Raw genomic sequence first — 23,333 nt, 5'->3', positions numbered from 1 at the left:
TTTCCCGTAATGTTGCTGAGGATTTCTTTTGGAAAGATATTACATTTTTTGTTTGGTTTTATTGCAGCTAGGTAACTGTTATTATGCCTCTCCTTTCAAAAAGTATCGCATGTCCATGTAACCTATTCTTACTGTATTGATATTGATTGCATTTTTTCCCAACGGGACAGTTTATGTATTATCAAAGTACAGATTTACTTAAGCAGGCTAGACTAGACTCTTATAGAATCTACAAGTGATCCGATGCCAGAATGCATATGCAACTTTCAAGTCCTTTGCAGAAATATAATGAACTTCAGTAAGACGCTTGTAGCCTAATGAAAATTGCAGAAGGGCGACTGGAGATATTTCACATTACATGAACGGATCTATCCGGCATATGCAGTACTTATGAACCTCGCTAAAATAATAACGGCAAGGGGGTAAACAAGGACAGTGGACTTGGGCAAATACTGAAACGCTCTTCTGTTGCATTTCCCATTTTTCAGATCTGCTCATTTGTCATTTTATCTAATTCAATTTTTATCGGAAGCCAGGCCTGATAATCGCATTACGTAAAATCTTGTCTGTCCTGTTATTTAACGCTAAAAAGACCGGTCAAAGTTGTTTAAGGATAAAACCAATTAAATATGATAATTTATCCTATTATTATTATTTTAATGTACAACAAACGTACAGCTCTGTTTGTGCTGTTCCATTCATCGCATGCACAAAAACATTGTCATTGTTTTAATAATAAGGTGTATAGGATGAAAATGCGTGCATCAGCACTTTACCCCCTTTGCTCCTTATTTACGCACAAAACTTTCAGCATTCTTTTATGTTGTTGAATATGTTGCAGGAATACACGTTTTCACGATGCACAGGACAACTGGGTATAGAAAATGGATCAATATAGTAGTAATCTTTTTATGTGACTGATTACCATGTTTAAAATGAGAAATACAGTAAGTGCAAGCTGGAGGAAACTGTTGAACACGGTTCCTGCTCGTTTTACCCTTCGCTATATATTAGCGAACAGTCACACGATAATCATATAGGAAGCATTGTAACGATTCTATAAAATATAGCCCAGGCGTTCCTCAAAGTTAATGTTACCTTTAGTGTGCTTATTTTATGGATTTATACTCATATTCCTTAAAAACAGTGACGTACGTAAGGTAGGAACACACTTTAATACATATTAAAAAGGTTAACACTTAAATAAATGGTGTATGATTAACAATGATTTAACTAAAATAATTGTTTGTCATCAATTAGGAACTGAAAAGCCGTCAGTGTCACACCTGATGTACTTTGGCAGCATAATGTAAGGACAGGCCAGCCGTGTGTACCGTGAATAAAGGTTCATTTGCAGCTTGCCATGCGTTTTTATCTCAGGCCTGCATGGACCGGCAGGGAATGATCATTCCTTACTGAAGAGGGCACAACCCCACAAATTATCTGTCGGAGAGAATGAGCAGATAGACCACCCGATTACATTTACCATGTCTCGCCAGTAACCTCTGATACGGGAGGCCGTCTGCAGGTTGCATGTACATTTCAGGGCGATAAGACGTGTTCTTTCAGCTGAGTTCTTTAATTACGCCCGATTTACCGCTAGATTTACGATGTGTCTTTATCGTAGTTTTATGCAAGTTTACTTTTAATTATTTTACCACCTTATTTTGATTTTTTTTCCTTTTGTACATATAATTTGTTTGTCTCTTAAAATTAGTAATAAAGTGTTCAATCATAATTGTGGTCTTTTAATTATTTGGTTGATTAACTATGCCTTTAGTCCATTAATAATTAAGCGAATTAATATATTCTAGCTTATTAATAATTAAGTGAATTACTGATTAAATTACGATTAATACTATTTTGTCCGATTTTGTTTGAGAATCACCGATGAACCACATTAAATTAAGAGGGGTGTACTTTTTGGCATAACAGGATAGAAACACATCGCATTTTCAGTGTTACGGAAAGCCCGATGAGATCATATTTAATATGAGGTTAGTTATGAGCAGCCTTGGGATAACGATCGAAAATCTAAGTATACAAGAGTATTGATTCCTACGAGAACGTCACAATTTCCCGGAAGGACAGCGCTGACTAAAACCATGGCAGTAACAAGGTGATAAAATCATACAGACTGTCCGATCACGACATCCCTGGTAAGCCAGGGGGGCCCATCGTCAAGCAATTAGTTTGGCTCCTCTACAATTTCTTTTATATTGTACATTTGTAATGCCGTGAGTAATGTTTTTTTCTTTCTTTTTGCATTTCGGTTGATTTCTTTGTACGAAATGTAGAATTCTATTTTTTTCTGCTCATTGTCGTTATTGTAAGTCTATACCCCGAATGAAGCATGCAAACAAGATATGTATTATACTATGCTGTAAGCCTACATGACAGCGCATCTGTGAACTTTAAAACTTTGTTTAAAATTGCAAAGTGGCTTTGGCTTCTATTTTACTAGGGAATTAGAAAAAATCTTAGAAACATTTCTTATAAAAACGATCTGCACATTTAGCCTATACGTTTATACGATTAGTTATTTTAACGAAGCGACTTAGGAAAATAATTTCATATGGAAATAACATTACTCTAAGATTTTGAGACGGATATAAAGATATAAAATAAAATTAATTTAAATCAGTTAGGCTGAGCAACCTTTATGCTATCGTCGTTAATAGATGTGGCATCTAGATCAGAATTTTATCACACCCAGTCAAGCGTAATTAAATATATTTCTTGCTGGAATAATTAAAAACCCCTCCTAAGAGCAACCTTTCAAATATGTGTTTATTTGTCACAAAAATGTATCTAATGTAATGTATTTACCACAGGACATGGGGGCCTGGAAATTATCACAAGCAACATAGAGCACTAGCAAGAGTGCTAGTGCGTGCACACACACACATACCTGTACACACACATGCACACACGCATATGTAGGGTAAACATATCCTTATGGGGACCGCTCATTCATTTCAATGGGAAAAATGGTAACGCTAACTATGACAACCTTAACCCCTACCCTGCTCTAACCATAACCATAAGTAGCCTAACAAAATACAAGAGTTTTTGCATTTTTAGTTTTTTCATATAGTAGTCACGGATTTTTATAAAATAGAGTTTTAAAAAACAGATATTTATCACGTTATGGGGCCATTATGTCCCCATGAGGATAGGTAAACCCGCTCGCACATGTGCACACACATGCATGCAGACACTCACACATGTATACACACACACATGCAAAGTCACAGACACACATGCAAAGTCACACACACACATACATACACATGCACAAACGCACATGTGCACACACATGCATGCAGGCACACACGCATACACACACACACGCACACATACATACACACACACATACGCACGCACACACGTACACACACATACACACACGCCCACATACATACACACACACATACGCACGCACACACGTACACACACACACACACACACGCACACATACACACACACACACACACTATAAGGCAATTTACAAATGCCAGTCAACCTAACTGTACATCTTTGTGCTGTGAGAGGAAACTAAGAAGCTGAATGAGGAGGGAGAGAACATGCAAAGTACACAGAGAGCAGAGGTGGCACTCAGATCCATAACTGTAGAGGTGAGGCTACAATGCCACTCAACACGCCACTGTGATTTCACATGTGATTGACATTGAAATAGTTGAAGTAACATTTTTATAGTATGTGACAGTTCAGATTGAATGGATACATTGAATGGATATATTTTTGAATTTTTATGTTCCAACCTAGATACATTTTAGTAACATAGATTTGTTAGAAAACCTTGAGACTAAATATGTTCTTTAAAAATATTTAATACTTTCATGGAATACACAAGGTATGTTTCATTTTTGATCATATTTGATTTATTTCTTTGAGATATAGTTTATTTTTATGGTGACCGTCACACAGTTGAATAGGGCAACACTGAAAACATTATGTGGTCTTCCCATAATTCCAGCCAGCCAGACATATTAAATATAGCTAGTTGTTTAGCTTCATCTATCTGGCGACAGACCTACGGAGCTGATACCTACAAATGAGAATATCACATGACCATATTTACACTACACAGCGCTTGCAGATCATGTCAGTGGTAACATTCATTACAGAGTAGCACCAAATCAATTCTGTTGACTGGGGAAGTCTCTATCGATATTTTACAAGCAATGAAGTGATAATGGAAGGACTCATGATCTGTGTGATGCTGTCTGGCTGGAAGCATGTATTTCTAAGCTCTCAGTCAGCTCATGTTTTTAAATTATTTAACAAAGAATGTGATGTACAATTGAAAAAAGTAATATGCCTGTTTGTCAGCTGGACGTATGACACACTTTGTCTTTGGGTGCTTCTGTCTGCTGGAAAAGAATAAGCAGACGTCTATAGTCGCAGTTATTTTGTGCATTTTGTCCTGAATAGTAGGTTAGTTATTGTCAGGTGCTGTGAAGTTATTTATTCCTGGCTACTATATAAGGACGTTATTTATCCATCATTTATTTGGGTTTTCCAGATTCCCAGTGGTTACATTCATACTTGCCAATGAATGACTAATGTTTTCTATTATGTATTATATATATATTGTACAGTATATTTGCCTGTAGTTTATATAGTTTATACATTGTGTATTTTTCTATATTGAAATATTAAATGATTACATGTGAGAATAATCTTAGTCCCACCATTTGAAATGCCCTTGTGTCTATTCAGAATGGATGGGGGGGTGGTGTACAACGTGGGGATAATTCAGCTTTGGTACTTTGAATATATGGTCCTTCACAGTACTGCAAAATGTGCTTCTGATGCATTTAGGGAAAATACCTCATTTAATTATTAGCTATTAATTAAAGGGACTGATGACTGAAGCAGAAAATTAATTAACAGAGGACATCTGAATATGTTTCACTGCAGGCATAATAAACACAACAATGATCATAACATTACTAATAATGGTTTATGAATCTGTTTTTTATGCATTGGCTGCCTATTTTTCTTTCAATATATGCTTGACAGTAAAGTTCAGGATGTGGATATCTTGTTTATAAACCTTTACTTAAATGCTACAGCCTTTGTAAGACCATATTTCAAAGTGTCATATCTGGATTTATAGTTATAAATGGCAGTCAGGCGTAACCCATGAGGGGTTAAGTTTCAGTGCTTCTTGGGTCATGCTCAAGGTTTGGTGCTGGATCACTGCTATAAGATAGAAAGGAAGTGATTTTAGGATGGTTTGGCTGAAAGCAAATAAAGCAGAAGGGAAATTGCAGAGAAAATAGGTAGAATATCTCCATATGCCACTCTCTTTGTCAGGTGATATGAAAGAATGTGCTAAATAACAAAAAAGCCGTTTGTCTATCTCCACCTGAAATTGCATTCAATTTGCTTTTATTGCGGGGTGCTGTGATAACTGATCGGGCTGTGTCTGCGCTGTTTGTAGCCCGGATTAATGTGCTGCATTAGCCTGGATTGTGAGAATGGATGTGTGATACTGTTAAGATAATAGGCGCCCACTCTGGGACACAGTGGCACGTGCCGCATTCTGTGCTCTGTCACTGTTGTTTTGATAGGGGAACGCTTGCGGCACCTGTGACAGTCGTTGTGTATAGGGCTTCCGTTTCTGCGCTTGCGCGTTCAAAAGCCGGTGTCTCTAGCTCGATATTAATTTCACAGTTTACATCACAGTTATAGAGTCGCTGGCCCATGCGACGATGAATGAGTCCAACATTGCGCCGTGAAAGTGAGTGTTACACATGCATCCACATTAACACATGCGATCGCACAGATGCATGTGCCAGCATCATGTGTGGTCTCTCAAACTGTGGTTCCTCAGTAAGACAGAGCTGCAGGGAAGGTTCCATCTACAGTTCCATGTCTCCCATTTATTAATCTGCACATACCATAGTTATTTTCAATGTGTGCATTCCCTCACTGGTGTTTATGTTGCACATGAGGCATGCAGAGGGTTGGCAATGGAACAAAAAGCGTTACTTCATACCTAAAATGATTTAATCTGTTCCTGCTTGATCGTGTGAAGACGTGGAAATTGATATCGGTTCTGTGGCGACGGGGAGCTGTGCTTTTTGGCCTGTTATTCAGAGACTGAGAGATGCCCTGATCCTCTGCCTTAGAGCGGCGAGCATCTCAGGAGCGGATCTCCTGCGTGGCCGTTTAGAAACTTCAGATGTTGCTCACAGCTTGGTGGAGCTTTGAAGAGAATTGGCATTGAGGTGCCCGGCAGCTTCCCGCAGAGGCTGCAAAATGACTGTCCAGGCGAAAGGATTTATTTTACGGAAAGCTTTTGGTTATATTCTGCACATTGAGGTAGCTAGAGGTACACTATGAATGTACACGGCTTTTAATGGATTTGTCTCTGTTTTAGCTACATTGTTCACGTTATACTGAAAGGCCTCGAGGCGACGTAAGTAATTGATAAAATACTACAATGACCAAGAGGGGTGTTCAACATCTCAGAAAACATAAAAAAAAATTCTGAAATTTTAGACTCTTTTTGCTTTGATGACAGCATTGCTGACTATTGGCAGTCCTTCATCCAGCTTCCTGATGTAGCCATCTGGAATGCTTCTCCAACAGTCCTGAAGGAGTTTCCACAAATTCTGGGCAAAAGTTGGCTGCCTTGCTCTTATTCTTTGATCCAACTCAACCCAAACTAGCTCTGTAGGGTTTAGGTCAGGAGATTGTGAGGCCCAGGTCACCTGTCACAGCACAGAAGAAGAAGCTTATGACGCATTTCCACTGCCACCAAGAATCGAGCTGTACCTCAAACTGACAGTTTTCTACTGTATAATATATAATGTACTGTAAAATGTCCGAGCCGTACAAACACTGACATGACCCTGCTTGTTAGTAGGGGCAAAAGCGTGACTAAACTGAGATGGTTATATCTGATTGGTCGAAATTCACGGAGATACCGTGTTCTGCACATGGATTATCTGAAGTAAAAAACAGGTGTATTCATTTTTAGTAGTTCCGCACTCTGTGATGTATTGATGCATTCCAGATAACTTGGATCCTGAAAATTTCCAACCATCTGCTTAAAAGAAGTACTATAAAACTGGTGAACAAAATCGATTTGTCAAGCAAATTTACGCAAGCATATGCTAATTGAGCTAGTGTTTGATGCTAAAATAAGATGGTGTGTCTCACAGACTTGTTTGACGAAATTAGCATTTAGCATGTAGCACAAATCATGATTTATACCATGTGAACAGTAATCAAGGGTCTCTTTGATTTTACGTCAGTCATTCTCTAAGACTCTCCTTTACTGAGCTGACCCTTCTGCAGTGGAAAACTGAAGCAAGCTGGGATCGTGCTGTAACTAGTCTGTCTTCACAGTATGGCTTCAGTATGGCTCAGTTCCTATATGCCAGAGGAAAAGTGCCATTACTAAGCTCAGAAGACAATAGTGCAAGAATCTGTTTGGTCACGTCACAGGGCTACGGCAAGGCCAAGGGCGTAACTTTGGCTGGAACATTGGGGGGGTCGAGGTCTCCACCCATTACAGGGGAAACATGATTATTGGGGGGGTTATATTGGCTGGATCTGATTATTGGGGGGGTCATGACCCCCCTAACCCCCCTGGAAATTACGCCCATGGGCAAGGCTGGTATATGGACACAATGTGCAGTTTTTTGACCGTTGAATAACATAATCACTTGGATTTCTTAACCCATAAAGTTATGGAACCATAAAGTTATAGAAAAGGGACTGGCCAACAGCTCCCCCATGAGAAAGCAAAGAGCCTCTCGCATACCGTATGTGTCTTTATGGAGACTCAGCTCAGTATTCCTCCTGTGGGAGTTTTTGTGGATAGGCTTTTATTTGTGCAAATTTGGGATAATTTCCAACAAAAATCTTAATTCTTTCCTTAAACGGGTTACTTTGAATAGTTTTTAAATTCTGGTTGAAAACGTGAAAGGGTTTACTGGGTAATTAAGGCTGGAAATAGCATGTAACGATTTTCAGTTGCTTGGGGATTTTAAGGGGGGGGGGGCATGGCAGCGGGCAGGTTGGTGGGGCGGTGAGTTTGGTCCTGAGGCGGGTGCTCATTAGAAATGGCAGCTGTCTGGATCTAGTGGCTTTTTCCGCTGACCTCGGCCAATGTGTATTTCTCTGTGGGATCTAACACGGCTAAACGGGGGGGAATTGTCAAAGTGAAAACACCAGATCTTTTCAATTAAGAATTCAGCTGTGCCCAGAAAGGGTTTGCCACACCTCCTTGTTTCTGTTAGGATTTCTGTCGTTCTTTTTCTCTCTCATTTGCTGCATTGAATGGTGGGTTGAAAGTAGATTCTGGGCTTTTCTCTGTGATGCCAGTTGTAATTAGATCTTGCATTTCAGTAATACTATATCCACAGTGTCCTGTTCCGCGGAGCAGAACCGACAGAGTCTTGTTGACTGGATGCGAGCCAAAGACTGTCATCTGGTGTCATGTTCCAGGAGCAGGCAGGCTTTTGGGTTCCCCACAGGAGAACGCTGCCTTCTCACTACAAACGAAAAAAGGGGTGCTGGTGAGAAACATTTGCATTAGTATAACTGAAAATTGTTTTATACTGTAATGCAGGCCAATGAGGATGTTGGGGAACCGCACACTAAGGCACGGCCAGTTATGCTAGAGTCTTGTGTTGTGATGATGGGTGTCTGCAGCTCTCCATGTAGGTGACATTTCTTGATACGCTGTTTTGTCTGTAGAAAAGGTCTTTCTGGGGGAGTTGCATCATGGGAGAATCGTTATCTGTAGCAGAGAACTATGAATGACAACAAACGTGCCAGATAGTAAACAAAATGAAACACAAAATATGACCTACTTATCCTCAGTTGGGAAAAAAAAACATCCATACTTCAGGCTAGCTGCAGGCGCCTCTGATGAATTCTGAAGGGGACTGAAGGGCTGTGTGTGCAGTACTGTTTCCCTTGCTTTCTAATGTCCAGCAGCATTTCTGTCCCCTGAGACGCCTCTACAGTGCCTCTCAGCATTGGCTGAGCAGGAGCAAGGACAGCACTGTAGCCTGTGTCACGGAAACAAGAGGAGATAAACAGCCACCCCTTTACCCCGAGCCTCCCTGGTGTGCTGGACTGACGGAGAAAAGCTCGACCTCACAGCGAACCAGCAAGGGTCCCTCTGGGGATTTGTCAGTCCCAGTTGCAGGGCTCGAGGCAGATGGAGTGGGAGAGAGGATCTCCTTCATTTGACAGGACCCAAAAATGTGTCCATTCTCAAAATCACCATCTTTCAAAACAAATAGCACATTTAATAAGCTCTTATAATGAACATTTTTGGAAAACATAGCATGACTTATGTGCTTTTGAAAATGAGCGATAGGTCTGGGTTTTGTGTCTGTGGGTGTGTTCAGTTCCTCCTGAGAAGGAGCAGATTTTGCTTGGGGCCAAACGCTGTTGTCACTGGAGATTGTGATCAGTGTGCTTCACTCGCGTGCCACATCAGTTTATAATGTGATGTTTCTTACTGCATTCTTAGCTGATCCTTTTATAGTCGGCACTCTGTTTTTCTGTTCACAGCCTGTGGATTACTAATACTTAATGTCGATTTATATCTATCCATCCATTTTCCAAACCGCTTGTTCTTCCTGGGTCTGGAAGAGCCTGCAGCCTGTCCCATGAAGGGCATGGGCAAGGGGGACACACTGGATGGGTTCCCAGTCCGTCACTGTAGGAATGTAACAATCACTGGGCTGTTTATATAATGCTTTATTATTGTGTTATCTCTTGAGTACATAGAGAGCTGCTGACAGTTATGTGGTACAGTAGGCTGGGATAGCTGACATCCTGACAGTATGTCTTCTGTTAAAGGCATTTCAGTGTTTTCGGCTTCAGTGACAAGTTATGAGTTTGCGAATTAGTCAGAGATGTTGCCCTGCTCATGTGGCTTTGAAGAAGATATTTAAATGGAATCATTTCTTTAAACTGTTGGGTAGCCGAAGGCTATGTAATTTGTAGAGGTGGGAATTGGCAGAGACCTCCCGATTCGATATGACACTATATTCATATCTGTTTGCAGATTTGATATGTATTGCGATTTTAAAATAGTTGTTGCTGAAGAGCATTTCAGGTCTACATTAAAAGCAAGGGCAGGAGATGTAACGGTGCAAGTGTTCGTTTTGTGTGTTTTGGTTGCATCATATTAGGCTCAGAATGCACCATGAAATGAATGAATACATTTTTGACACATAAATAAACAAATAGATGTTCAACATGGAAAACATTATGCTAATTTTGGCTGTCGGTTGGTTACGGCTAGTGCTAGAGAGCTCAAAGACCCTCCCACATCACTTAAATCAACAGTTTGGGAACATTCTGGTTCTCCAATAAATTCCCACCAATTATAGTGAAAACAGATCTGTTGCTGGAAACATCCAACACGCTAACTCATTTAAGACAACGTCATCTGAATGTAACAGCTTCTACGAGTCTCCCTTTGGCATTTAAGGCTCTTTTGCTGGAAATTTCGACTGGACAATAAATGAATGAATAAATTGTGAATGAATGAATTAATTAATTAAAAAATAAGTAAGGTAGAATTGGTACTTATTGCTACAGATATGAGACCATACGTGGTAGTGAGAAATAGAGGATTAACTTCATTTTTGTTGTTATGTTGAATTTTTACTTATTTTACATATTAATTTTAGTGTACGAATGAGCGTTTCTTAGGTTTTGATATTGAGACACATTCAACAGACACGTTCAGTTTGCAAGTGTTCATAATTCCATTTTGCTGTTTTAAAATCTGTTTCAAAATTGTGTTTTCCCGTTATACTGAAATTGCACTGAATCGCAAATCCAAAATCGGGGTATGTACTGAACCATGAATTTTGTGGACCATTACATTCCAAGTAAACACTGTATATCCTTACATTAAAGATTGATATATTGTTTGAAGATATATCAAGGGTTTTTTGCCTTGCACACGGGTTTGTGATTGTCCAATTAGGGGTGCTGGGAAAGATGTGTGTTAATGTTAGTGTCAAGGAAAGTTTGCCCAAACTTTGGATTTAAATTGAGATGGTTCTGGAACAGTCTCTGCATACCCTTGCTCATTCATGATTACACCGTGTTAGATGCCTGTCAGTCCCTTAACAAAATCAGCCTGTGTGCAACTGGAAGTATATTAGCATTAACAAATGTTATCAATATAATTAAAGTAAAAAACATTTAAATTGATATTTAAAAATTTTACCATGATCCAAAAATCACCACCTAAAAGAATTGTGATTTGTAACCGACTCGGTAGGCCTGCATTGTTTGTATAACAATTTAAATAGCCCGGTATGATTCGGTGCTGTTTAAAATATTAATGGGCAGATTACTTAAAAATATAATTAAGCAGTGTTTACTGCTAGCATCTTAATTGCCTTGCATAATCAAGGTTAACTTGACATGCCATCTTTTTAAGACATTTTTCAGCAGGTGTCTGGGTGAAAGGTGCAAAATGGAAAAATCAGGAGTTCAGTGACCTTTATTTCTTATAATGGATCTTTAATGGCTGTTGCTTAATAATGGACAACAACAATAACAGCTATGTCGCTTTCACCCTTCGAAGCAGCCCTGTATAGTTTACCCACGTCCAGATTCATTTCTGCATCTGAAATCACTCCCTTTCTCCTCTCTCTCCTCACTCTCTTCTGCACGGCGACCCAGCTGTGATAGTTTGGCACGTTGGTAAATTGGTCCATTCTCACCCGTGGCAGTGCCGTCCTCTGCTCTGTTGAGCAGAAATGCTGCGAGTCTTTTTCCAGGCTGCCCAGCAGCTTGTCCCGCTACCTCATCAGCATGAACGCCATGTTTCTATGGGCCACAGGCATCAGACAGGGAAAAGTGGAGCATTTTTGGTTAATAATGAGTCGATGGAATAAAACAAATGAGGATTAAGCAGAACTGCCCGGGGAAAGCTGATTTCAGGTTGCTTTTCAGCAAACAGTCTATGATCTGTGAGGCATTTCTTAAGGATGGCTTGCTTAAATAAGAAAAAGTCACTTTCCATCCAGGATGAGAAGCATCATATCCATAATCTTGCTGCACTCATGGCTCAGACAGGATGGTCCGGGCTGAACTGAGGCCAGACATTTGGACATTAAAGTTTAACAGCTCAAGTTAAAGGAAAGACTGATATGTTTCACAGGGAGTTTCAAGAGGGAATCTGAAGGGAAGGGCGGGATTAATGCGGCTTCGCCGTGAACCTTTGGGGAGAGCAGGGTTATTCGAAAGTGTCCCAGTATGTCTCTCTCTGAGAAGTTGGGCTGCTGTCTGGCAACCTTAGCAATGCTGTTGTTAGCATTGCTTCTTAAGTAGATCTCTGACTCTCCTTCTATGAGATCTCACAGGTTTCTCAGCCAGAACTTTCACTTATGCATTTTTTACTTTACAATTATTGCCCCACCCCCCCCCCCACCCCCATTATAGCAATATCTTGTAAAAATATATTCTGCAGTTGCTTTAAATACACTTGAGTTGATCTTTCAATGCAAGCTTTGCTATCAAACTTATCTAACATGCCAGAAAGCTATTATATGTTTTATGCTTTGCTTATTCTTGAATCCTGTCAATGACAGACGGGTTTTATTTAATATATTTTGTATTATAGTCAATATTAAATGCTATTCCAAGAAATATTAAAAACCCAAGTGGCAAACTTGTGAGAGCAGTTTAGCGTGATAAAAATATGTTAATGCACTGGAATTAAAGTCTCTTTTTTCGTAGAGAGCTCTATTCTGCTTTGATAAATGGAGATTTCATAATGTTCATATCTGTTGATCTGGTATGAGATCTGGTAGCAAAGGGTTGTTGCATGGACATCCATGCTCTCATACACACACACGCACACACACACACACACACACACACACAGATACTCTGTGGGACATGTGTGATGCAGTGATCCATTAAGTGGACCCGCAGCCTGCCCTGGCCTTGCAGAGAACAGGCTGTCATCCCCACACCTCCCCCGCCCTCTGGTCCAGCATCACTGGTATGTCCTTTTCCCACCGCAGGGATGCGTGGCTGCAGATCCTATGCCAGCGTGACTGAGACCCAACCCAGCAAAGTTAAAAGCAACATTAATAAAAGAACAACAAGCATAATGCATAAAAGCCTCAAATTACAAGTCTAATCTGGGTCCAGAGCTCTCTGTGGATTTTTTGGGCATGTGCCTGGGTTTTGGGTGAAATGGGGGGGGGTGGGGGGGGGGTTGAGGCCTGATACCTCTTTGCCTGAAGACCTTTCGGAGGTCAGTCCTGCTTCCCAGCTGATCTAGGATTCCCATGAGTCTCTGGAGCTACAGAACATATGCAGACGTTGGCATGACACCATGACTGAAGGTCATACTCGGCGCTTTCACCTCCTCTTTCTCCTTTATGATTCCAGCCTACTACAGTGTCATCTGAAAAGGCATTACCGTTACCCGCTAAAGTTCACACCTAAAGTTTCATGAAATGATCTGCTTTTTGACTTGTGAATTTATTTACTTGTCCTTGTCACAGTTCCCTCCATTATCCCCAACTGCTCAGTTCAGTTCCAGTGAGCATATGTTTGCAAAGCTTTCATGATCCATTCAAGAATAAAGGCTCGTAATGAGAAATGCTTCCAGTCCACTACCAAGTTAAAGACAGTGCTGGTGAGAGTGACTTGATGACAGAGATGCCCTTTTTTAGGTTAATGCTGGAAGGGAAGATGCTGTGACATTGTGATCGGGCTGCTCTTGGCTCAGGTCAGCAGGTCATGGCCAGTGCCGGGGGGGGCCAGTGGTTGGAGTGGGTGTCTCTGGGCCAGAGGCTATCGGTTTGGTCCCTTGGAAGCTCAAACTGGGAGATGAATGCAGGCTGCTGGGAGGCCTCCTGGCACAATCTCATGATTATTTTTGTTCAAGATAACTGTGTTTGTTCTAGCGTGAATTCCAGCCCTGGTCACCTGCTTGCTGTGGGAGGAGCTTAAGCCAGGTGGAGGAGGGGAGACAGTGGGACAGTGTGGCTAATCCCAAACAGACTTATTGCCTTCTAATTTGTCCTCCTGGATGTTCCCATGCTGAAAGCTGAGGGTCACCAGCTGAGGGTCGGTATGTCGCATGCTAGTTGTGTAGGAGGGAGTCCTAAAATAATGCGACAAAACACACATTTTTTTAGGTTGCTTCTACACAAAAGTGGGTGACCGAGGGGCGGTGGGGCGGGGGGGGGGGGGGAGTATGGTTCAGCACCAGAATACTGAAAAATTACTTTTTTAATAAACATAGCACGAGGGGGGAAAAAAAAGCAACATTTATGCCTTCCATTACCAGAAGCTGCTGAATAATGCATAGCACACACTGCAAAACTATGAGCAAAGAGCCACAGAAAAATCTAACAGAAGTGATAATGGATATGATGTGGGCTGAGCTTTGCATACTCCAAAATCCACATGTTATTTTCCCTACCAAATTGTGACAGGACATCCCGCATACTGTGATCAAATAGGAGTGCGCTCCAAGACTAAAGACCCACAGCGATAAAATCGACATTGCACCAACTTGTATCGCACTTGGTATTCACTCGATGGTCACTTAGTATAATGTCTCTGTTTAAATAATTAATCAAGCATATTGTTGTATATTTCTCCAGCTGAACAGATCAATGACTCGCTCAGGCTACCATTGATTTCTCAGCTATGATGATGGCACATTACAGTAGTTCAATGACTTTTGATTACTTAAAAAACTATGCCTAACTAATCAAAGTTTGCAACGTATAAAAAGTAATACAGGCAAAATTGAGCATACATGATTGGGTTGGTGCAGGTCCATCTGTGCCAACTTAATGGTTATGTGATTTTTTTTTTTAATTCCTACTTTGTATGTCATTCACAGTACATTATATCTGAAGCTGTAATTTAGTCAACTTTTGTATCAATGTAACAGTGAAGTCTCCTGTCCTGCATTTCTTTAGCATATTTTGTGTGCATTATGATGTTTGTGTTTTCAGCTAAATTTTGCACCTGCATACAGATGTCCATATTTTGTTTGCATTTAGAATGATTCATGTAGGGCTAAATGATTCATTGTTTTATAAAAGCTATATAAGTCTTAATGCAGCACCATCAATTGTCTGTGCAGTGTGACCTGCATTATTCTCTGCTCTTTCAGGATGATGCACTGGGCTGGACGTATAGAAAAAGAAATTGATAAGGTCCTCCTGCATGTCAGTGGAGCGCAGCAGATGAAAGAAGTGAGTATCTGTCCTACAATTTCTGTGTTTGTTTCTAAACATTTCTGTTCAAGACCTACTGGGGAAAAACTCAAATTGCTATTGTTAGGCTAGGACAATTGGCTGTATTTAGTGATTTTGCAATGGTTCCAGAGTCGCTGTCATGCCCTGGAGAAGACGACTCAACTTATTTTCTCTTTGTTAGCATTCATGTAACTAAATGACGTATGTTAGACTAGACGCTACAATTTATTTTGGCTACTGGTGTACTATGGACCATTGGCTGATACAGTCTGTAATGATGTCAGGACTAATTCATTAGGATTTATACTAGGTAAGAAACCTCGAGGCATATTTCGGCAATGTGGAGTGACATGTGTTTAACTTGTATGTGTGTGTGTGTGTGCGTGCACATGTGTGTGTGTCTGAAGGGGTATAAGGCTGCGTGCACATTGCATTTTACATTTGCTTCCTTTCACTGGGTTAGAGGTTTTAACCCTGAGAAGTCATCCTGTGAATTGGCTAAATAATGTGACAAATATTTTTATGCTCTTTTTTCTGAAGTTGTTAAATGAGTTTCATGAAAAATAAAAATGACCAGGATAAGTTTTTAGTAATTTGGATGGATGGATGGAAGAAAATCGTTTTAAATTGTGTCAAATGCCTTACGCTGTATGAGCCTGCAGTTTGCCCTTCGGTTTTATGTTTTCGTCGGAGCGGACAGAAAATGAGCGTCGGTGTGGACGCGTGCTGCCCGTCTCCCCCCTCGCTGGCCAGGAGCTGCCCTAGCACGGCCGCGGTAATGGGCCGAGTCGGCAGGCACGCTGGAAGGAAGCGGCGCGGAGGTGCGGGACGGCTTTTACCGGGGCCGCGGCCAGGAGGAGCCGTATGGCGCGCTAAGTGGCTCAGCGTGGTCGGGGGAGAAACCATTTTCTAAATGGATGGAGGAAAAAAACACCCTGTGTTGCCTTTGCTGGCTGGAAGGGAGATGGGCCCTTTTATCGAGGCTGGAGAGCTCCGGGCGCCGCGTCTTTGAAAACCCAGTTCCTGATTTTTAGTGCCTGTTACTGTTGAAACTCTCAAAATTAAAATCACGAGAAATGTTGATTTGTAATGGAATATCATCGATTTTTGTATATAACAAATGTGTGGAAGTATGGATTAGCAGAAGGTAGCAGAGATGCAAATATGCCCTTTTGAGCTTTAATGTGTGTGTGGATTATGTTTATTTTACATTGTGGGGAGCAAATGTCCCCCACAATGTAATAAAAACCTGTTATTTTGATGTTGTGAGGACCAGTTTTCAGGTTCTCACAAAGATCTGTGAATGCAATCAAAAAACTAAAAATGCCTAATGTCTTGTATTTTGTTAATTACTTATGGTTAAGGTTGGTGCTGGGTAGGGGTTAAGGTTGTCATGCTGGGATTAGAGTTTTTCCTCATAGAAATTAATGTAGAGTCCCCACAAAGATTCTGTGTCTGTGTGTGTGTGTGTCCGTGTGTACACGCGCATACAATCTCTTCCCTCATCGAGTCACACTGTCCTCTATGCTCTGCTGTCCCCCCTTGTGGGGGACATTGTTCGGCCCTTCATACCCTCGGCTTTTGCAGAGCAGTCCAGTTACCCAGCATTCAAAGTAAACAAGATAATCAGTAGATTAGAAGGACCTGGATTTTGCCGTTTTGAAGTCCTCTTTCGTTTCAGGCTGCAATCAGCTATCCATCCTGCTTGCTTGTCTGTTTGACATTGGCTAAATTGGACTTTTATCCTCATATGGATGTTTCATCCTGATTGCCCTGATGTTATGAGGTTCGTACCTGTAGTTAATAATTTTGGATTCGGTTTTGTTTGATTTAATTTTTTCCCCCCTGCAATTGGATTGCAAGACAGAGCTTCTGGCAGAATGCATGTCTTCCTTTCCCCTGCATAACTTGCGATGAGCAATTATCTGTTTTTTTTTTTGTGTTCAGTCCCATTTTGAAATGATGCTTTTGAAGCAGAATTATGAGTCTGTCAGAGAGAGAGAGAGAGAGAGAAGCAGGGAGGCAGGGTAGAGACAAACAGCCACAGACAGACAGAGGATGAGAGGAGGCACGGGACCCTGGCAGAGCTAACAGTCTGTCTAAGCGCTCTGTGTGGTGCCTGTCATTTTACGATACGCTGGCCCTTTATGTTGAAATGAGCCTTTTCCCTGTTTGTGCTCCCTCCAAAGGACTGTGCCTGAGCTATGTGCTTCCTATTAGAGGCACCCGGAGTCCTGCACACTGAGCCAGACGCTTGACTAATTACCCACTGATTCTGACACTCTTCAGTACTGAAATAACGAAACGACGCTTTGAAAAATGTTTGGCGGGAGATGATTAAGCAAGAAGAGGGATTTCAGAGTCTCAGTAGAAGTATGTTTGGGATTTTTTTTTTTAGTTACTCTCTGCTAATATGCATAATGGTGTTTAAGAGGGATTTTTTTCCTGGGCTCTGTGGAGATGGTGTATTTATTTTTGCTGCCCTCATATCACATTTGGTTTAGAAGCAATTTTTAGAGTATTGGCTAAGCAGAATTATCTTAAGGACTAATTAAAAAACGTGCATTGAACAGTCAGCATCACGTAATAATAGGTTTTGTGAGCAATTCAACAGGTATGGAGCTCAGAATTACCCCACTTGCTGCATCTTTAAGTCAGTGAAAGCATCTATTTTAGACTTGTTATGGTCATATGTGTCAAACCAAAAAGTTTAATTTTCTAGAGAGACCCGACATTCCAGAGAACTTGATTTGCACCCATTTGCTGTATTTCCAGCCATTATTGTCAATTATCATAATTTACAATGATATGTACTTGCTAAATGATAATAGTAAGGTGCATGACTGAAGCTCTGTTTTGAGGGAGAATCTGGGAGCGTGTCTGACAGTGATGGTCATTATGTCCTGTTGTGCAGAGTGTCCCACTGGGATCCGACTGCCCCCTATGGAGACCTTCACTCAGCTCCTGGCAACTGGGGCGTTTCGCTTTAAAGAGCGACGGAGGGAAAAAGACACGGGGTCAAATTTGGGAAATCGCACCGGAGCGGCTCTTGGAGGAACGTAGGTGCTGGTCGCCGGGGCTCCCTCGGCGTGCCGTCTCGCTTTCGGGGCTGACAGCTCAATCTGCTCGTCTGGAAGCGCCAGGGTTAGCCAGGGATGGGAGGAGGGTGGCAGGCTTCTGCGGGAGGCTCCTCTGGGCCTCGTCGCTCCGGCACCGCTCTCCTTGCCGTCTCTCGTCCTCCCCCCAGTTGCCGACAGTGAAAAATGCGATTAAAATTGCTCTTTTGCTGAGCAGGGAGGAAAGCCTATTGATGCTGGCATCTTTAGATCCTTTCTTCCTTCGGTGTAAGAACTTCATCCCGCTTTCATCTCCTCCCTTGGATTCTAGCTGAGAAGACATGGTGTGGCGTGAGGAAAGGATGAGGTGGAGTTTCAGTGGTGTGCCCGAGAGATTTGTGCCGGTCACTCCACGGTTATTCAGCTGGGAGCTATCAGAGAGTGAGCTGATCACTCGTGAAGCACGGAACCAGAGCCCAAAGACCGGTGAATGGCGCCCCAGTGCCTTCTGAGAATGGGATGGCTGCAGCATGATCCACATGATGGCGATCAGCGTGATGCACAGGAGTCATTGTGGAGTTAGGGGAAGGAATGAGCTCACTGCTGCTAAGAACTGGAACATGTCACAGTGGAGCGAGAGCAGTGTCTAGGTTAGGGCACTGTGGTGTCCAGACTGAGGATTGAAGGTCTGCGATTAAGCGCAGTTTAGTAGGTCATAGCAGCCGAAGGAACACACTTTGCTAAAATAAAATACCAAAAACATTTCTAGGAAGGCAAAAATATCAAACCTGTTCATGCGTTTGTATTTTGACCATTTCAATTAGGAGAGAAGTTATTGATATTATATTTGTAAGCATCAGGTACACAGGTTGCTGAAGGACAGATGCTTTTGTCTAGGATATTACCTCCTGAGTCTATTCCCGCGAACACGGATCCTACACGGCTCCAGTAAGAACACGCTGCTTTAAACAGATGCATTGTAAGCCCAGTAAATCCCTTTTGATAAAAGGCCCCAGCAAAACGACTGAATGAAATACGGTAATGATACTGTGGATAAGTGTAATGTAACGTATAAACGTGGATAATGAAATAAACAACGTAATAAGCGGACTTCTGAGCGACTTGGCAGCCGCGTGTCTGGTGTGATCCGGGACCTGCATCTGCTGTCTGCCAGGCCCCGTTACCAACTCTGCTACGCATCCACCTTATTTCGGCACTTATCTCAGATGTCATGACAACATATGCTGGGCTTTTAATTCATTTACATAAGGAAGCTAATCTGCATGAATAATTCATGGCTCTTGGCATGTGATTCGATCGCCGGTTGATGCACCGCCTCATTTTTCCATCTCCCCTTCTTTCCTCCTGCCCTCTTTCCTTGTCTCCTTTCTCCCTGCCTCTGTGACCCCCCCACTCCCCCCCCCAACACCTTTCATTCTGGCTCTCTGTTTGCCTTCTTCAGTATCTGATAAATACCTGTGAGGCAGTGGGGTCCCTTTTGAAAACGGATTTATCCCATTTAATTCTCTCCCTCTCTATGTCTTTGCCTCAATTTTTTTTTTTCGTTTTCGTAACGCTCATGCGAGGAGAATGAAAACGGTGCTTTGATATACGCTGAAAGCAGGGGAAACTGTACTGGGAAGGAAGGGATTATGAGTATAGGAAAGAAAACAGTCATTTCTGAATGATCCCTCAGCTGAATTTTTTTATGTATAAGATAAAACAAACAGGGGAAGAGAGAAAGCAGGCTGGGATATTTCCCATAGGTTTGTTTTAGCAGGAAGACCCGGAGCCCTGCTTCTTCCTGCGAACGCTGATACAGATTATTTGCCATTATCATAATAACAGATGTAGCTTGCTCAACTTGACGCAATGTAGTGTATAGATTTTACTGTGGAATGAACCCTTCATGTAATATACCTGCGATAGCATGGCGTTCAGCCACATTATAAAGTCAAATTGCCGTACCGAGGAGGGGCCCTGCCCCCCCATCGCTCTCCATTATGGCAAATTATAATAGGCTCTCTGCACCACAAAGTTGGCGTAACCGGTGCTGCCTTAACGACGGGCTGACGGTGCGGTGCTCCGGCACCACGCTTTTGTGTCGGTAATTACGCTGAGAGGCCGTGGGGGATTAAAGTGCCACGCAGGCGAGTCCCTCCGCCTGCCGTCAGGCCGAAGTGCGAGTGCACGTGCCGGGCATTGTAGTAACGTGGGACTGGGACCGTGTGTGTATCCAGATGTGTGTGTTTGCGTGAATGTGTGTTTATAAGTGTGTGTGCATGTGTGCTGTGCTGTGTGTATGCAGATGTGTGCGTGTTTGCATGTGTGCTTATAGGTGTGCATGCGTGTATCCAGATGTGTGCTTCTGTGAATGTGCTTATACATTACATGTGCATGTGTGTGTATCTACATCTGTTTGTGAATGTGTGCATGTGGGTTTGTATTTACTGCACTGTGGGGATCATATGTTCTTTTTAGCTTGTGGGGACATTTTTTAGGTCCCCAAAATATAAACCTCAATTTTATAAAAAAAAAAAACTGTGGATGCAATAAAAAAACTTAAAATTCAAAAAGCCTTGTATTTTGTTTGGTTACTTATGGTTAAGGTTTGGGTCGGGTAGAGGGGGTAAGGGTTATGTTTGGGTTAAGGTTATCATACTAAGGATTATGGTTATACCCATAGAAGTGAAAGGTGAGTCCCCACAATGATAGCAATATATGAAGTGTGTGTGCCAATGTGTGTATCCTCGACTGTGTGCCTGTGTCTCTACGCCTGTGTGCATGCACCTTCATGTATGTTCGGGGTTCTGAGCGGCTGGGTTATCTCAGTGCAGCACAGCCTCACAGAACCACGGATACCGGCAGGGGAAAGCGCCCCTTACACTCCGGGCCGCGATTCCACACCCAGAATCTCCGGCACTTTCCATTCAGCTGATGCTCCGTGTGCTGGAAGCGGCTGGCAGTCTGGGAAGCACATTCCTCCCAGCTATCTCTTGCGGTGGGGGGTGGGGGGGGCACCAAAGGTTGCAATCAAGCACGGTGGCAGCGGAGAAGAAAGCGTCCCCCCCCGACCAGAGATGGGCTATGAAAACATGGCTGAGAGCAGCACATTTCAACAGTCTGTGCTGAATATCCAAACTCCCCTCGCCAGACCCTCACACCACCCCAGTGCAGTGCTTAGCTGGTCGGGGTTTCTGTGTCTCTTGGCACACAAGTGGTTAAGGTATCTGGCAGGCTCTGCCTCTGAAGGCCGCCAGGCGTGTGGCTTACGGCTGTTGCTGATTGGCTAGATGGCAATGCAACTGCTGATCAATGTAATTGGTTCTTGATTTAATAGTACTTACCCCCGTCAACAATTTGACTGGAAATGCTGAGTGGTTTTAGCGAGAAATTAGCTTTAAGGAGGGGGCTGCCACTTCCTTCGCCCTACCTATGCCATATGGGGTCTTGGTGTGCCTTTTAGGGGGTTATTATCTCAGTCAGGAAATGGCAGTGTCACTTTGTGTGCAGCTCTGAAGGGGGCGATCTGGAGCAGCTACATTCGTGCCGGCTGAAGCCGTCTCTCACCTGTGGCCCAGCTACACAGTACTGCGCTCACACAGGAGGTGGAAAAGCCTTCCTGTTTGGCATTTTTAATAATCAAGGTTTAGAAAAGCGCTTGACTTACTGTGCCTTTGATTGGAAAAGGAAAAAAATATGTTATTGTTTTTCACACACTTATCTGTCTCCTTTTCTCTTTATGTCTCTCTTCTAACCTTAATTCTCTCTCCAAATCTGTCCACTGTGTGCTCATGTTTCTTTCTGGTGTTCTAACATTCTGCTTTGCACACACACACACACACACACCTCTCCCCCTTGCTGTCAGAGGGAGAGTACCGGTGTTTGCTGTCACTACCATAAGTAACCAAACAAAATACAGGACTTTTGGCATTTATCGTTCTTTGATTGCATTCACAGATCTCTGCGGGAACACACAGACACAGACACACACACACACAAACACACACACAGTTGTGTAATCATATCTTTTTGGGGACCGTTCATTCATTTCTATGGGAAAAATGCTAACGCTAACTATGACAACCTTAACCCCCTACCCAGCCCTAACCATAACCATAAGTAACCAAACAAAATACAAGAGTTTTTGCATTTTTAGTTATTTTGGATAGAGTTTTCCCATATGGGGACCAAGAAACTGGTCCCCATTAGGTAAAAAAAAAAACGGGTATTCATCATATTGTGGGGACATTAGGTCCCCACAAGGTAAGGTATACCTGGACCACACACACACACACACACACACACGCCTCTCCCCCTTGCTGTCAGAGGGACAGTACCGGTGTTTGTTGTCACTGCCACTAGCTGCAGGTAGCAGCTCTCAGTGGGTTCCCTTGTCACCGGCCATTTCCGCTGCTACTCCGGCGGCGTTGCCCAGCAGTCGCGGGCAGCACCAAGGGGCCCACCTTGATGTCTTTGTCTCCAGCACGTCTGCGAAACTGTGCCCTCCCACCCCACACGATTATAATGGTAGAGCGGGTCCTAGCTTACTGGAACAGCGTTGTTGCTGACCTTCACACATGTGCAGACACAGTCGCTCTCTTTCTGTCACGCCATGGGTGACATCACAGGACTGGTGGCTGGCAGGCCTGAGCTGCGCTGAGACCCACCATGCAGGCTACTGAGCACCAGTGGAGCCCCTTTGCAGTCTGCTGTCCTTACACTACACTGAAAAACACCACGTGCAGTCTGCCCTTTGCTGGGCCGGCACTGCTGGCTTTCTTTAGGTTGTGGTGAGTTATGAGAACACTGAGCCATTTGTAACCACTGAAGCAGGAATGGGCCATACTACAAATGTTTCATTCAATACTAATACAAGTATTTTATGAACTACTATAATCAATACCAATATTTTAAAATATATAATATGATTTTAACATATGGTAATGATACTGTAGTAATTGATTATGAATCTGTTAAAGTGTAACAGTGTAACAAAGCAAAAACGGAA

General features: G+C 42.4%; 1 protein-coding gene across 3 annotated transcripts in view; it reads left to right on the top strand.

Annotated features, from left to right (window-relative positions):
* The window catches only part of cacna2d2a (calcium channel, voltage-dependent, alpha 2/delta subunit 2a), a 261,328-nt gene that overhangs the window by 1,220 nt on the left and 236,775 nt on the right, over nucleotides 1-23,333 (top strand). For all 3 annotated transcript variants that reach the window (XM_023821052.2, XM_023821053.2, XM_023821051.2), the window contains exon 2: nucleotides 15,182-15,263. In XM_023821052.2, the coding sequence (XP_023676820.1) occupies nucleotides 15,182-15,263 (82 nt within the window). The remainder of the gene's footprint in view (nucleotides 1-15,181; nucleotides 15,264-23,333) is intronic.

The sequence above is a fragment of the Paramormyrops kingsleyae genome, chromosome 6, assembly GCF_048594095.1.
Source record: "Paramormyrops kingsleyae isolate MSU_618 chromosome 6, PKINGS_0.4, whole genome shotgun sequence".
Classification (NCBI taxonomy): domain Eukaryota; kingdom Metazoa; phylum Chordata; class Actinopteri; order Osteoglossiformes; family Mormyridae; genus Paramormyrops; species Paramormyrops kingsleyae.
Note: the sequence above shows the minus strand (reverse complement) of the source record. Positions and strands in the feature narration are given on the sequence as shown.